The sequence below is a fragment of the Oncorhynchus keta genome, chromosome 14 (genome assembly GCF_023373465.1).
Source record: "Oncorhynchus keta strain PuntledgeMale-10-30-2019 chromosome 14, Oket_V2, whole genome shotgun sequence".
NCBI lineage: Eukaryota > Metazoa > Chordata > Actinopteri > Salmoniformes > Salmonidae > Oncorhynchus > Oncorhynchus keta.
In genome coordinates, this window is record NC_068434.1 from 19,873,118 (window position 1) to 19,890,274 (window position 17,157).

A 17,157-nucleotide genomic window follows, 5' to 3' on the forward strand; every position below is an offset into this window, starting at 1 on the left:
TCCTCCTCAACTTTAAGTCACCAGCAGCCACTGATACTCATATAAATGTTTCCTTTGATTGCAGCGCTCAGCGTCAGACTCCCCACGGAGAAGAGTTCTGCATCGAATGGAACTGACATGACCATGAAAATACTTTGAGATTAAAAAAAAAAACATGGGGCAAATTTACTGTGGCAATCTTGAGAGCTTTATAGCATATATTTAGGATCACTGCACCATGCATTTGATATTTGCTGAAATAACAGACATACACAAGGACAGGCCTAAGTGGATGTTTGGGTTTATTTGTTGTGAGGCGCCCTGAGGCATTTGATGACATCTGATAAGTTGCCTCTGGTGTTTGTATTTCTGCATTTGAAGAGGTGGTTGTGCAACCCGTTTTCACTGCAGCCAGATTTATCTCTTCGGCAGTAGAAATGTGCTGACCCTCCGGTTCCTACACGATAATCTGGCTGGAATTTTGACCTGCTGAGCGAGTCTTAATTAAAATCAATGGAAAATCATGAGAGTGACTGCAATCACAGGAGAGGAAAGGGGGAGAGGCATCCATCCCCAGACTCATATGGGATCTTCAACTAGGACCTTATGTAAGAGAATTCACATTGTGTATTAGATTTGTTATAAGGATATTTTAAATTTCGATATTCTCTTTTCTTTTGATTCTCAGATCATAAAATCACATCCACTGACCGGGGCAATTCTGAATCCATAAATTGATAGCTTACTCAACCATATGCTCCATGCTGAAGTCAGAATGTTGATTGATGTATAGTGAGCTCCAAGTATTGGGACAGTGACACATTTGTTGTTGTTTTGGCTCTAGTCTCCCTGTTTTAGGGGCCAAATACTAAACTTTTGACTACTTTAATACACATATAACTGAATTTGGCCCAATACTTTCGGTCCCCTAAAATGGGGGGACTATGTACAAAAATGTATGTAATTTCGAAACGGTTCACCCAATATGGAAGGAAATACCCTCAAATTAAACCTTACAGTCTGCACTTTGACTTCCTAGCCATTGTATAATCTCAAATTCAAAGTGCTGGAGTAAAGAGCCAAAACAACAAAACATGTGTCACTGTCACAATACTTTTGGAGCTCACTGTATATAGAAAATGAAGAGAGGCATGATAATTGCACAGTAATGAATTAATTCAATAATTTGTTAATTCATTGAATCTAAAGTAAGCAGCACCACCCATTCATGTACATGAGCATTGTTTTTAAATTATCATTAAAAAAGCATAAAGTGTATATTTTGGTTCACCTCACCTTCTCCTGGACAGGGGTTTATTTGTCAATGACTTGTAAACTATGTGAGATGACGCAGTCCTAAAAACCTATTACTTCTTTCTCCACAATGTGTAGTTGCTCTTACTTTTGTACTGTATATTACATGTACAAAGTGTAATTTTACATTCATACACACTGCTAAAAAACAAAGCTGATTTGTGGTTCTATATAGCACCATTTCTTCTAGAAATGCAAGCTTCTTTGTTTTTGGATTATTCCTGCCTAGTTAAGGGATCAATCTCTCCACTGAGATTGTCCAATGCACCAAAGAGCAATATGATTTATTGACAGCAAAACTGAGTGAATTGTACACCTCAGGAGAAACATACTTGTCAAGTGAGGAAGAGATACATACTCCTGCTGCATTCTCTCACTTTGCCATATGTTATCACTTCATCCCCTCTCTCACACACTCATTCCCAGTTCTTTTCTCCCTTCTGTTTTTCCATTCAGAGGCATCATGTGCTTAATCCTTTTGAGTGGGCACTGATGGCTTTATAATATTCCTAGTCTTAGAAACTATTTTGGGTTTACATGATGCTAAACTATTTTATTGGATCAAATTGAGTAGTCAGCTGCCACTAACACACCTGTAGGGATCATGTCAAATGTATTCGTCAAATTAGGTACCAATCTGCTTTTCACTGACTGCAGAAACTCACAGTGAGCATCAATGTTTTGACTAAGCCCACACTTTTCAGAAATGTTCAGTATCATCTTCATGTAATTGCTTTATGATTTCAATTTTTCTCTGGATTTTCCCTAGCCCTAACCCTTAACTTAGCGCTAGGTACAGTTTAAGTAATTACAATACTTTTTACATTGTACTTACAGGAATACTTACACAGTAATGATGGTGTGATATTGTATTCTACATTAAAAACATGTATTTATCTAACATTGTGTAAAAGTTTTTGTCTGGTTTAGTTTCTCAACTATACTGGTGCTCATCCCTGCTGTGTCCAAGGTTCCGTTCAGGGTCCCACTTGTTTCTTAAAGACTAATTAGACATTTTACAGTGAGGGGCCTCTGTTCCATCGCAGCACCCTCTAAAGTCTCCCCTATAGAACTGGAGACAGGCTCCCTATCCCCTCCACTTTATTCTTACTAGCTGCCAGTGTGGTATTGCAGTGGTTGTTTTTGTGAAAATTATGTTTAATTTGTTTTGGTTTTTTAAACCGCTCTCCATAAGAGCTAAAGCACTATTAAGTCAAAGCTTTAGGAGCAAGCAAAGATATAAAAAACAATGTGCTTGATTACAGCACCTACCACAGCCTTCAACAAGTTGACTGCATTGCAACAGTGATATGTTTGCTTTGAAACAGTTATACGATGTGCCATACGTTTAAAACTCAAATTTGACTATGTAATCCTCTTGAAGGCAATGCCATTGAGAGCATTAAAATTCCTCCTCCACAAATCGCCATGCTACAAAGGCAGTCAGGAGAGGGGTTTGTATGACCTACATACTGTATAGCTGGTGAACAAATGCCAATTATTCCAGGATTTGGAAAGGGGTAGGACAGACGGAAGGAGAACAGGAAGTAGGACGGAGGGAAGGAGAACAGAGGGTAGGACAGAGGGAAGGAGGACGGGGGTAGGACGGAGAGGAGGAGAACGGGGGTAGGACGGAGGGAAGGAGAACAGAGGGTAGGACGGAGGGAAGGAGAACGTGGGTAGGACGGAGGGAAGGAGGAAGGAGGACGGGGGTAGGGACGGGGGTAGGACGGAGGGAAGGAGAATGGGGGTAGGACGGAGGGAGGGAGGACGGAGGGAAGGAGAACGGGGGTAGGACGGAGGGAAGGAGAACGGGGGTAGGACGGAGGGACGGGGGGTAGGAGGAGGAGGAGAAGGGGGTAGGACGGAGGGAAGGAGGAGGAGGAGAACGGGTAGGGGGGGAAGGACGGAGGACGGAGGAATGAGAACAGGGGTAGGACGGAGGGAAGGAGAACTGGGGGGGGAGGAAGGAGACGGGGGAGGAGAAGGAGGAGGGGGGTAGGACGGAGGGAAGGAGAACAGGGGTAGGACGGAGGGAAGGAGAACGGGGGTAGGACGGAGGGAAGGAGAACAGGGGGTAGGACGGAGGGAAGGAGAACGGGGGTAGGACGGAGGGAAGGAGAACGGGGGTAGGACGGAGGGAAGGAGAACGCGGGTAGGACGGAGGGAAGGAGAACGGGGGTAGGACGGAGGGAAGGAGAACGGGGGTAGGACGGAGGGAAGGAGAACGGGGTAGGACGGAGGGAAGGAGAACGGGGGTAGGACGGAGGGAAGGAGGACGGGGGTAGGACGGAGGGGAGGAGAATGGGGGTAGGACGGAGGGAAGGAGAACGGGGGTAGGACGGAGGGAAGAGAAGAGGACGGAGGGAAGGATGGACGGGGAAGGAGAACGGGGGGTAGGAGGAGGAAGAGGACAGGGGAGGAGAGGGGAGAACGGGGGTAGGGGGAGAGGAAGGAGGACGAGGGGGTAGGACGGAGAGGAGGAGAGTAACGGAGGGAATGAGGGGGTAGGACGGAGGAAGGAGAACAGGGGTGGGACGGAGAGGAAGGAGAATGGGGGTAGGATGGAAGGATGAGAACGGGGTTGGACGGAGGGAAGGAGAACGGAGGGTAGGACTGAGGGAAGGAGAACGGGGGTAGGACGGAGAGAAGGAGAACGGGGGTAGGACGGAGGGAAGGAGAACAGGGGGTAGGACGGAGAGGAGGAGAACGGGGGTAGGACGGAGGGACGGAGAACGGGTGTAGGACGGAGGGAAGGAGAACAGAGGGTAGGACGGAGAGGAGGAGAACGGGGGTAGGACGGAGGGAAGGAGAACAGAGGCTAGGACGGAGGGAAGGAGAACGGGGGTAGGACGGAAAGGAGGAGAACGGGGGGGTAGGACGGAGAGGAGGAGAACGGGGGTAGGATGGAGAGTAGGAGAACGGGGGTAGGACGGAGATGAGGAGGACGGGGGTAGGATGGAGGGAACCAACAGTGGGTTGGTGGAGATAGTGTTCACCTGGCTTGCTTTTGGAGAGGCATCCTCCCATTATGGGCCCAGGGTAGATCCAGGAGGCCTGGCTGGAGGAAGCCCAGGGGAGATGAGGAAGAGACGGGGTCAGATCCTGGGGTTGGGCTGCTGGGTCGGGAGGTAACCACGACAGTGTTGAAACGGGGGTATCAGTATGTGCAGGTGCAGATCCAGGTCAGCCATTGTAGACATCAGCTCTCCCACATCACCACCTGGGAGAAGGAAGAGTGAACAAAGCTGAGTGGTTGAAAAGCCCAGTGGAGGCTGGTCGAGGGAGAAATTGGGAGATTACAAAAGCTCAACCATCAAACAGCACCACTACACCAACCTGGACTCAGGGGTAGACTTAACATAGTAAATGTAAATTAGTATGATATGTTACGTTTCATAATGTATGCATTCATTTGTGGATGTCCATCTTCCATTTCATATGATATGTTACAAATTGCACTTCATACAATAAGTAATAAATTCCAATTCGTACAATATGTTACAAATTTGCCAAACCTATGATATATTAGGAATTCCAATTTGTTGTCGGTGGCTAGGTGGCTAACGCTAACATTAGCTAAATTTACCAATAAGGTAAAATGAACACACAACCTTTGGGTTACTAAACGTTCACGTTATAACCTCACCCATCCACTCCCGACCAACCACCCTACTTTCATTTTTGCCTTAAGTAACCTTCTGTCTTATGCAGCCATACCAAACGTGACATGTCATAATAATTTTACGTCTATTATATGAGACCAGGCTGACTACACAGTTCTAAAAGTTTCTCACATGACTACTTGTGTTTTTTAGAGTTCCTCTGTATAAAGTGGTGTGTGTGTGGTGTGTTTGCATTTGTGAACCACTACCCATTTTAGTCATTGAAATACGTACAGTTTGTGAGTTTGCCTAAGGATACCAAATAGTTGATATCAACATTAGGAAAACTTTATATTTTCATACTTTTCCAAAGAAATTGAGATAATATCACGTGAAGATTAGCCACTTATATCAACCATGGCTTAGAAATGGTACAATGAACTACTATCCATTCATGATGCCAGTCATGATGCTGAGAAACATGGATAAAGTCCTGGAAAGGCCACTGTGGTAGTTAAAGGGCTAGCCTAGCACTCATTAACTAACAACCATTAGCATTCACAGCACCATCCACAGTGCTCTCAATGGCATTTTTCAACTGCCGTTTGAAAAGGAGAGGGTGTGTAATTGTCCGTCAAAGCCCTAACTTGGTTCTTTGAGGTGGTATAGAACTAAGCAGCTTCTAGTACTATTCCTGTGTGCTCTGCCCTCCAGCAACACTTGGTAACAATGTAAGGCTGAGAAAAGGTTGTCCCTTGTTTTCAACACTTGTCTTCAGTGTTGGGGAACCTACTTTGAAAATACAGTTTACAAAGCTACCAATTACTTCACACTGGAATAAGTTAAGCTACAGTAGAGCTACCTTTAAGACATTATTGTTTACTGATCTAAACAATTATCATATCTAAATCAGAAATGTCATAGACTACAATTGCATGACCAGATCACTCTGGAGTCAGATGTTAACATAATGTGTAATTTAGCCTATTAAAAACTAAAATTATATTTCAAGTGAGAATTATGCAGGTCTAATGCTGAAAAATAAAGTAAATTCTTGCCTACTTCACTCATATTTTATTTTAGCCAAAAAAGTAGTGTGTATTTCTAATAGTTAGCTACACCACTACATGGCAAAAAAGTAAGTAACTACTGAAAACACTACCTAGATTTGAATTGAGTTCAACTACCACCAAGCTACTGCAAAATGCAGTTAAATTACTGGTTGAACTACATGTAGTTCACTCCTCCCCAACACTTACTGTCTCTCTACTATGAATCTAATGTGTGTGTGTGTGTGTGTGTGTGTGTGTGTGTGTGTGTGTGTGTGTGTGTGTGTGTGTGTGTGTGTGTGTGTGTGTGTGTGTGTGTGTGTGTGTGTGTCCAAATGCCCTTGAAGAGAAGGTAATAGTGTTAATCATGTTAATTGATAACATTTTCGACATACATTGTTACTTAATGTTACATACATACAGTGCCTTCAGAAAGTATTCACATCACTTGACTTCTTCCACATTTTGTTGTTACAGCCTGAATTTAAAATGGATTAAGTTAAGATTTTGTGTCACTGGCCTACACACGATACCCCATAATGTAAAAGTGGAATTATGTTTTTAGACATGTTTACAAATGAATTAAATATGAAAAGCTGAAATGTCTTGAGTCAATAAGTATTCAACCCTTTGTTATTGTAAGCTTAAATAAGTTCAGGAGTAAAACATGGGCTTAACAAGTTACATAATAAGTTGCATTGACTCATCCTGTGTGCAATAATAGTGGTTTTTAATGACTACCTCATCTCTGTAGCCTACATATACAATTATCTGTAAGGTCCCTCAGTCGAGCAGTGAATTTCAAACACGGATACAACCACAAAGACCAGGGAAGTTTTCCAATGCCTCGCAAAGATATAATAATAATATAATATAATAATATATGCCATTTAGCAGACGCTTTTATCCAAAGCGACTTACAGTCATGTGTGCATACATTCTACGTAAGTGGTCCCGGGAATCAAACCCACTACCCTGGCGTTACAAGCGCCATGCTCTACCAACTGAGCTACAGAAGGACCACTTCAGTTGAAGTCGGAAGTTTACATACACCTTAGCCAATTAAATTTAAACTCAGTTTGTCACCATTCCTGACATTTAATCCTTGTAAAAATTCCCTGTCTTAGGTCAGTTAGGATCACCACTTTAATTTAAGAATGTGAAATGTTAGAATAATAGTAGAGAGAATGATTCATTTCAGCTTTTATGTCTTTCATCACATTCCCAGTGGGTCAGAAGTTTACATCCACTCAATAAGTAATTGGTAGAATTGCCTTTAAATTGTTTAACTTGGGTCAAACATTTCAGGTAGCCTTCCACAAGCTTCCCACAATAAATTGGGTGAATTTTAGCCCATTCCTCCTGACAGAGCTGGTGTAACTGAGTCAGGTTTGTAGGCCTCATTGCTCGCACACGCTTTTTCAGTTCTGCCTTCAAATCTTCTATAGGATTGAGGTCAGGGCTTTGTGATGACCACTCCAATACCTTGACTTTGTTGTCCTTAAGCCATAACTTTGGAAGTATGCTTGGGGTCATTGTCTATTTGGAAGACCCATTTGCAACCAAGCTTTAACTTCCTGACTGATGTCTTGAGACATATCCACATAATTTTCCTTTCCTTGCACTTTTCGCACCGAAGTACGTTCATCTCTAGGAGACAGAACGTGTCTCCTTCCTGATCGGTATGACAGCTGTGTGGTCCCATGGTGTTTATACTTGTGTACTATTGTTTGTACAGATGAATGTGGTACCTTCAGGCGTTTGGAAATTGCTCCCAAGGATGAACCAGACTTGTGGAGGTCTCCAATTTTTTTCTGAGGTCTTGGCTGATTTATTTTCATTTTCCCATGGTGTCAAGCAAAGAGGCACTGAGTTTGAAGGTAGGCCTTGAAATACATCCACAGGTATACCTCCAATTGACTCAAATTATGTCAATTAGCCTGTCAGAAGCTTCTAAAGCCATGACATAATTTTCTGGAATTTTCCAAGCTGTTTAAAGGCACAGTCAACTTAGTGTATGTTAACTTCTGACCCACTGGAATTGTGATGCAATGAATTATAAGTGAAATAATCTGTTTGTAAACAATTGTTGGAAAAATGACTTGTGTAATGCACAAAGTAGATGTCCTAACCGACTTGCCAAAACTATAGTTTGTCAACAAGAAATTTGTGGCGTGGTTGAAAAACAAGTTGTAATGACTCCAAACTAAGTGTATGTAAACTTCTGTCTTCAACTGTAGATGGTAGATGGGTAAAAATAAAAAAGCAGACTTTGAATATTCCTTTGATCATGGTGAAGTTATTAATTACACTTTGGATGGTGTATCAATACACCAAGTCACTACAAAGATACAGACATCCTTCCTAACAAGTCACTAAAGTAATACTGCAAAAAATGTGGCAAAGCAAATAACAAAATGTGTAATAAGTAAAGAGGTATGAATACTTTCTGAAGGCACTGTAAGTGTTGTTAACCATTAACATCCTTTGCACCTTTAACTTTCACGTCACTGAATTTTGAGTGAGTTTCAAAACCACTTTTGTTTTGCTGCCACACATGCCCACACACCCCTGCCAGAGCGTGTGATATTTCAACCCACTGTTGCAATACAGCTGTTGATATGAATATGAGAGCAGTACTACAGAAACAAGCATTCACTGGATGACAGGTATATCACACAATGCAGTGGGATTCGTTAGCAATAGCAAGCCACACTTCGGGGTGCACTAAAGAAAGTACTTGATATTCAGAGCACATCTTAATGTCCTTGAAGTAAAAAAAAAAAAAAAGCTTGCACTTCTGAATGGAGAAGTGATTAAAGTTCCAGAGACCAAGTGAGACATGGAAAGATCTCTCTTTTGAGTCATGAAACATTTCACACAGTAAGAAATGTCTGTGTCATGTCATCGTTGTCATACTGCTACATTGAAAGTATATGAGTGTATATACTTCACAATAAAGTCATTTCAACAGGATCACAAACACATTCAAGAAGTTTAAAGTTTTGCAGCATGGAATTATCAAGAGTCACTTTAGTCATATTTTTAAAGGTAATATAGAACCGGAGCAAGCTAAATAACTGGGATAGCCTAGTTCTTTTGGGCAGAATGTGGGTATCTGTTTTTTCTCTACACGAACTGTGAAAATGTCATGGCAACCACTAATTATTTTCTACACTCATTTTATAGCTTCACCAATCTCAATGGCCCAACAACAACAAACACATTTCAAAATGCCATTTTGTCATGAGAAGGATGTTTCCCTATGAAGAAACCTATGAAGGTTTAAACACTTCATGAAGACGGAAGTGCACTCTATCTTCTCATATCAATATTTACAATACAAATTAAAATTGAATGAACGTTTTGTATTTTGTACTAACCCAAAGTCAGGTTAAGCAGATTTGGTCCTCAACATATGACGCAGATTCCATTCGCTCACCGTTGGGCCTGTCCCCAAGCAGTGCTAATAATCCTTCCTGCAAACAAGCTGTCAGTTTCACTCACTTTTCTCCACAAATGTAATACGTTTTACTGGAATGTAGCAGGGAATTAGCCATTGTGGCACAACCCTTAGGTAGTTTCCCCCCACACACCCACCCCAAGAATGGATCTGTGTGAAACCAATGTTAAATTCCGAGGACCAGAATCAATTCCGATAGTGTCACGCCCTGGCCATAGAGAGGCTTTTTATTCTCTATTTTGGTTAGGCCAGGGTGTGACTAGGTTGGGCATTCTAGTTTCTTTATTTCTATGTTTTCTATTTCTTTGTGTTTGGCCGGGTGTGGTTCTCAATCAGAGGCAGCTGTCTATCGTTAGCCACATCAATCACTCAGAAAAGGGTCTTTACTTTTCTTTGAACAGCCCAGGTAAACACACTGTGTTTCTAAACAGACTACTGATACACTGTCAGGTATCAAGGTAAGACCCAGATGCAGACCGTGTCGAAGTAACAATGTTTATTACAGCAACAGAGGCAAAGGTACAGGACAGCAGGCAGGCTCAGGGTCAGGTCAGGCAGAGGTCGGTAACCCAGAGGTGGGGCAAAGGTACAGGACAGCAGGCAGGCAGGCTCAGGGTCAGGTCAAGCAGAGGTCGGTAACCCAGAGGTGGGGAAAAGGTACAGGATGGCAGGCAGAGTGGTCAGGCGGGTGGGTACAGGGTCAGGACTGGCAATGGTCAAAACCAGGAGGACGAGAAAAGAGAGACTGGGGAAAAGCAGGAGCTGACACAAAAACGCTAGTTGGCTTGACAAACAAGACGAACTGGCAACAGACAAACAGAGAACACAGGTATAAATACAGTGGCTTGCGAAAGTATTCACCCCCTTGGCATTTTTCCTATTTTGTTGCCTTACAACCTGGAATTAAAATAGATTTTTTTGGGGTTTGTATCATTTGATTTGCACAGCATGCCTACCACTTTGAAGATGCAAAATATGTCTTATTGTGAAACAAACAAGAAATAAGACAAAAAAGAAAAGAACTTGAGCGTGCATAACTATTCACTCCCCCAAAGTCAATACGTTGTAGAGCCACCTTTTGCAGCAATTACAGCTGCAAGTCTCTTGGGGTATGTTAAGCTTGGCACATCTAGCCACTCTGAGTTTTGCCCATTCTTCGAGGCCAAACTGCTCCAGCTCCTTCAAATTGGATGGGATGTAGCGAAATGCTTGTGCTTCTAGTTCCGACAATGCAGTAATAACCAACAAGTAATCTAGCTAACAATTCCAAAACTACTACCTTATAGACACAAGTGTAAGGGGATAAGAATATGTACATAAAGATATATGAGTGAGTGATGGTACAGAGCGGCATAGGCAAGATACAGTAGATGGTATCGAGTATAGTATATACATATGAGATGAGTATGTTAACAAAGTGGCATAGTTAAAGTGGCTAGTGATACATGTATTACATAAAGATGCAGTAGATGATATAGAGTACAGTATATACATATACATATGAGATGAATAATGTAGGGTATGTAAACATTATATTAGGTAGCATTGTTTAAAGTGGCTAGTGATATATTTTACATCATTTCCCATCAATTCCCATTATTAAAGTGGCTGGAGTTGAGTCAGTGTATTGGCAGCAGCCACTCAATGTTAGTGGTGGCTGTTTAACAGTCTGATGGCCTTGAGATAGAAGCTGTTTTTCAGTCTCTCGGTCCCAGCTTTGATGCACCTGTACTGACCTCGCCTTCTGGATGATAGCGGGATGAACAGGCAGTGGCTCGGGTGGTTGTTGTCCTTGATGATCTTTATGGCCTTCCTGTGACATCGGGTGGTGTAGGTGTCCTGGAGGGCAGGTAGTTTTCCCCTGGTGATGTGTTGTGCAGACCTCACTACCCTCTGGAGAGCCTTACGGTTGAGGGCGGAGCAGTTGCCGTACCAGGCGGTGATACAGCCCGACAGGATGCTCTCGATTGTGCATCTGTAGAAGTTTGTGAGTGCTTTTGGTGACAAGCCGAATTTCTTCAGCCTCCTGAGGTTGAAGAGGCGCTGCTGCGCCTTCTTCACGATGCTGTCTGTGTGGGTGGACCAATTCAGTTTGTCTGTGATGTGTACGCCGAGGAACTTAAAACTTACTACCCTCTCCACTACTGTCCCATCAATGTGGGTAGGGGGGTGTTCCCTCTGCTGTTTCCTGAAGTCCACAATCATCTCCTTAGTTTTGTTGACGTTGAGTGTGAGGTTATTTTCCTGACACCACACTCCGAGGGCCCTCACCTCCTCCCTGTAGGCCGTCTCATCGTTGTTGGTAATCAAGCCTACCACTGTTGTGTCGTCCGCAAACTTGATGATTGAGTTGGAGGCGTGCGTGGCCACACAGTCGTGGGTGAACAGGAAATACAGGAGAGGGCTCAGAACGCACCCTTGTGGGGCCCCAGTGTTGAGGATCAGCGGGGTGGAAATGTTGTTGCCTACCCTCACCACCTGGGGGCGGCCCGTCAGGAAGTCCAGTACCCAGTTGCACAGGGCGGGGTCGAGACCCAGGGTCTCGAGCTTGATGACGAGCTTGGAGGGCACTATGGTGTTAAATGCTGAGCTGTAGTCGATGAACAGCATTCTCACATAGGTATTCCTCTTGTCCAGATGGGTTAGGGCAGTGTGCAGTGTGGTTGAGATTGCATCGTCTGTGGACCTATTTGGGCAGTAAGCAAATTGGAGTGGGTCTAGGGTGTCACGTAGGGTGGAGGTGATATGGTCCTTGACTAGTCTCTCAAAGCACTTCATGATGACAGAAGTGAGTGCTACGGGGCGGTAGTCGTTTAGCTCAGTTACCTTAGCTTTCTCTGGAACAGGAACAATGGTGGCCCTCTTGAAGCATGTGGGAACAACAGACTGGGATAGGGATTGATTGAATATGTCCGTAAACACACGAGCCAGCTGGTCTGCGCATGCTCTGAGGGCGCGGCTGGGGATGCCGTCTGGGCCTGCAGCCTTGCGAGGGTTGACACGTTTAAATGTTTTCCTCACGTCGGCTGCAGTGAAGGAGAGTCCGCATGTTTTAGTTGCGGGCCGTGTCAGTGGCACTGTATTGTCCTCAAAGCGGGCATAAGTCATACCACAGATTCTCAATTGGATTGAGGTCTGGGCTTTGACTAGGCCATTCCAAGACGTTCAAATGTTTCCCCTTAAACCACTTGAGTGTTGCTTTAGCAGTATGCTTAGGGTCATTGTCCTGTTGGAAGGTGAACCTCCGACCCAGTCTCAAATCTCTGGAAGACTGAAGCAGGTTTCCCTCAAGAATTTCCCTGTATTTAGCACCATCCATCATTCCTTCAATTCTGACCAGTTTCCCAGATCTTGCCGATGATAAACATCCCCTCAACATGATGCTGCCACCACCATGCTTCACTGTGGGGATGATGTTCTTGGGGTGATGAGAGGTGTTGGGTTTGCACCAGACATAGCGTTTTCTTTGTTGGCCAAAAAGATAAATTTGAGTCTCATCTGACCAGAGTACCTTCTTCCATATGTTTGGGGAGTCTCCCACATGCCTTTTGGCAAACACCAAACGTGTTTGCTTATTTTTTTCTTTAAGCAATGGCTTTTTTCTGGTCACTCTTCCATAAAGCCCAGCTCTGTGGAGTGTATGGCTTAAAGTAGTCCTATGGATAGATACTCCAATCTCCACTGTGGAGCTTTACAGCTCCTTCAGGGGTATCTTTGGTCTCTTTGTGCATCTCTGATTAATGCCCTCCTTGCCTGGTCCTTGAGTTTGGTGGGCAGCCCTCTCTTGGCAGGTTTGTTGTGGTGCCATATTCTTTCCATTCATTTATAATGGATTTAATGGTGCTCCATGGGATGTTCAAAGTCTCTGATATTTTTTTATAACCCAACCCTAATCTGTACTTTTCCACAACTTTGTCCCTGACATGTTTGAAGCGCTCCTTGGTCTTCATGGTGCCGTTTGCTTGGGGGTGCCCATTGCTTAGTGGTTTTGCAGACTCTAGGGCCTTTCAGAACAGGTGTTTATAAACTGAGATCATGTGACAGATCATGTGACACTTAGATTGCACACAGGTGGACTTTATTTAACTAATTATGTGACTTATGAAGGTAATTGGTTGCACCAGATCTTATTTAGGGGCTTCATAGCAAAGGGGGTGAATACATACGCACACACCACTTTCTGTTTTTCCCTTCACCAATTTGGACTACTTTGTGTATGTCCATAACATGAAATCCAAATAAAAATCCATTTAAATTACAGGTTGTAATGCAACAAAAACGCCAAGGGAGATGAATACTTTTGCAAGGCACTGTGCACAGGGGATAATGGGGCAGATGGGTGACACCTGGAGGGGGGTGGAGACAATCACAAAGACAGGTGAAACAGATCAGGGTGTGACAATACACAAACAGAAACTTCAGGCCAGGCAGTAGATGACCCTTATCCCTACAGAGACAACAACACGCTAACAAACTCCTCACTGCCTCAGGCATTCAGTGATATCATGGGCCAGTAGTTTCAGTAAATATGTATCAGAAATTATTGTGGTTCCTCAAGCATGTGGCTCAAGCAACCATTAGGGTTCCATTTTCACCGTAATCTGGTAAACCTTGAAAGTAGATGCGGTCAGATCTTCACCAGTAATGCTATGCAAGAGTGTATGTTTTCTGTCTGTAAGCATGTGGTTTCTCTATGCTGTACATGACTCAACATGATAATTTGTCCCTCGAGCATAGGTAACTGGTTATTTACATTTATAAACTGGGTGGTTTGCGCCTTGAATGCTGATTGGTTGTAAGCCGTGGTATAGCAGACCATATACCATGGGTATGACAAAACATTTATTTTTCCTGCTCTAATTACGTTGGTAACCAGTTTATAATAGCAATAAGGCACCTCTGGAGTTTGTGGTATATGGCCAATATACCACGGCTAAGGGCTGTATTGCTAAGGGCTCCGCCGTGCGTCATGCTTAAGAACAGCCCTTTGCCATGGTATATTGGCCATATATCACACCCCTCTTGCCTTATTGCTTAACTAACATCTCAGTTGGTTATTTAACATCTCATGCACCTAACACCTGTTCCGCAGGTAAATCAGGCCGCTCGATTACATCCACGGCTGATAAGGACCGAGGACAAAGTAACACCCCACCAGACAAAGTAGCACAACACCTATCCCCCATTACTGCAGATTTGTGAATTACAAGATAAACTTGATCATCCCAAGATTGTGTTAACCACCGCTTGAACAAAAACATTTTTCGTCCGAGACATTTAACAGCTGCATTTACCATGTTTGTCCTGAGCCTAATCAAGCCTGTGGAGTTAACCTCATTTTGAATGTTCTTGTTATGTTCTAAAACCTGCAATGCTGATCAAATTCTTAGTTTGTTGTTCAGCTTTAATTGCTATAAAAACAAGCCCTGGAAAGCTGATGAAATAATAACAATTGTTTGAATTGTTAAGGGGTGGAAAGAAGTTTTGTTAACTCATCCTATATTTGTATTTGAAAAAAAATGTGGAAAAACATCCCACCTCAAACTTGCATCTCAAACAGAACATTTAAAAAATGCTTGCTATTTCCTAAGAGAACATGATGTCATGTTGACTCATTGGCTGAGCCGGTCTACTCACTTGAATATTTTTAATGACCGGTATACACCCACACCAGTCTGTGGTTGGGGTATGCTCACATCATTCCAAGACAGAAAATATGCTTTTTAACATACTAAATGACAATTTCTTTGGAAGGAAAACTATTGAACTCATATTGGTGTTAAATATAGGTCCTATTTCACATAAATCTGGAAACACTGGACAGTTACTTTATATTACTTTTTTGATTATTTCCAGAGGCTACCAGTTTTACACTGTGAATGTATTATAAATTCCCCAATACTAGGCTCTAGAAACATGTGAAACAATCATCATACATTGTGACTAAGTGCATTCCCCCATTTGTCTTGTACTTGCTTGCTTGTTTACGTTTGTTTGTCCATAAGGTACATGTAAGGTAAGATCAAAATCTAACATTGTTTTTTAAATGTTGTTTCGCCACTGTAAAATGTATTCATGCATCCTTCACAAAGACAAATTTCAGCCTTGCTGAAGAAACCCCAGATCATCACCGATCCTCCACCAAATCTCACAGTGGGTGCAAGACCTGGGGAGGCCTACAAGCCACAGTGTCTTGCACCCACTGTGACATTTGGTGGAAGATCGGTGAAGATCTGGGGTTGCTTCAGCAAGGCTGGAATCGGGCATACACACAAACACACACAAAAACACACACAAAGCTAAACAAATAAATTATACACACATGTATGCACACATGACTGTAAGTCGCTTTGGATAAAAGCGTCTGCTAAATGGCATATATTATATCACAACTCATACACAAATGTATAAGAGCAATCTCCCTTAGTGGACCAGTCATTGTTTTGAGGTCAGAAAATCTCTCAATTACCTCCTCTACCTAATATGGCTGTTTATTTTGATTACTGTAATTTACTGTACATTTGCCACTGTGTAAGAATTTGCTTGTTTGAGAAGTGCCTTGTGTCCATTGGTGTACTGTTTGTCAGAGTATTGAGCATATGTCACTTCCTGACCATAGAAAACCTGTATTTTCTATGGTAGAGTAGGTCAGGGCGTGACTAGGGGGTTTTGTTCTAGTTTATATTTTCTATGTTGGTGATTTGTATGATTCCCAATTAGAGGCAGCTGGTTATCGTTGTCTATAATTGGGGATCCTACTTAAGTAGCATTTTTTCCACCTGTGGGTTATGGGATATTGTTTTTGTGTGGTGCATGAGAGCACTGCATTTTCTTCACGTTTCGTTTGTTCATTTATTGTTTTGTTTTGCTTTGAGTTTCACATAGAAATAAAAGATGTGGAACCCAGATCACGCTGCGCTTTGGTCCACTCATTATTACGAACATCGTGACAGTATATTACTGCACCACATTGCTCCCAGAACTGAGTTACTTCCTTGGCTCTATAATGCTGAATGGCCATAGTGCTGTACCAGATACAGACCACAGAAAGTAGTAAAGTCTAATGATATACTGAGCATAACATTAAGATATCATATCAGCAGAAACAAGCACAATCTTAAAATCAGCCCTTGGCCTACTGACTGTAAAAGAGGAAAAGGGTCTTACCCAACAAGCTAGTGTGGAGCAGGTGCACCGCTGAGTGCTTGTCTGTCAAACGCCCCAGTGTTCAGCCTTTCCTGTGGAGCAAGTTAGAATACTATCACACCCAGTCTTCCAAGAATCCTGTCCCTCCCCCAGGATCGTCTCTCTCTTCTAGAGTATTCCCACTCCGTATCTACTGTTCAGCTCTCCTCTTGTCTCTTCCTCTCCCTCCGACGCAGCAGTAGCGGCCGGGGTTCTGGTGGGTGTGTTATCCCTGGGAAAAACCTCTCGAGCAGCACACGGATTGGGGGGATTGTGGAAGCTGCTCTCTCTCACTGACGGAGCCGGCAAATGCAGCACCAGGGGCCTCTGCCTGTTTCTTAGCTGTATGCAGTATTGACAGAGTTGCTGGGTGGATGCTAACACAGCAGGAATTCTCACAGTGCGCACACACACACACACACACACACACACACACACACACACACACACACACACACACACACACACACACACACACACACACACACACACACACACACACACACACACACACACACCCCCTCCTGGTCAGATCCTTTCAGCCTTTCCTTCAGATGCCAAA

General features: G+C 43.3%; 1 protein-coding gene across 1 annotated transcript in view; it reads right to left on the reverse strand.

Moving 5' to 3' along the window:
- Window positions 1-16,913, reverse strand: part of LOC118394204 (apoptosis-inducing factor 3-like) — a 31,235-nt gene extending 14,322 nt beyond the window's left edge. The window contains exons 1-2 of the mRNA XM_035787433.2: window positions 16,578-16,913; window positions 4,293-4,516 (exon numbers count right to left, since the gene is read on the reverse strand). Of these exons, the coding sequence (XP_035643326.1) occupies window positions 4,293-4,323 (31 nt within the window). The 5' untranslated portion in view covers window positions 4,324-4,516; window positions 16,578-16,913. The remainder of the gene's footprint in view (window positions 1-4,292; window positions 4,517-16,577) is intronic.
- Window positions 16,914-17,157: the final 244 nt, after the last annotated feature.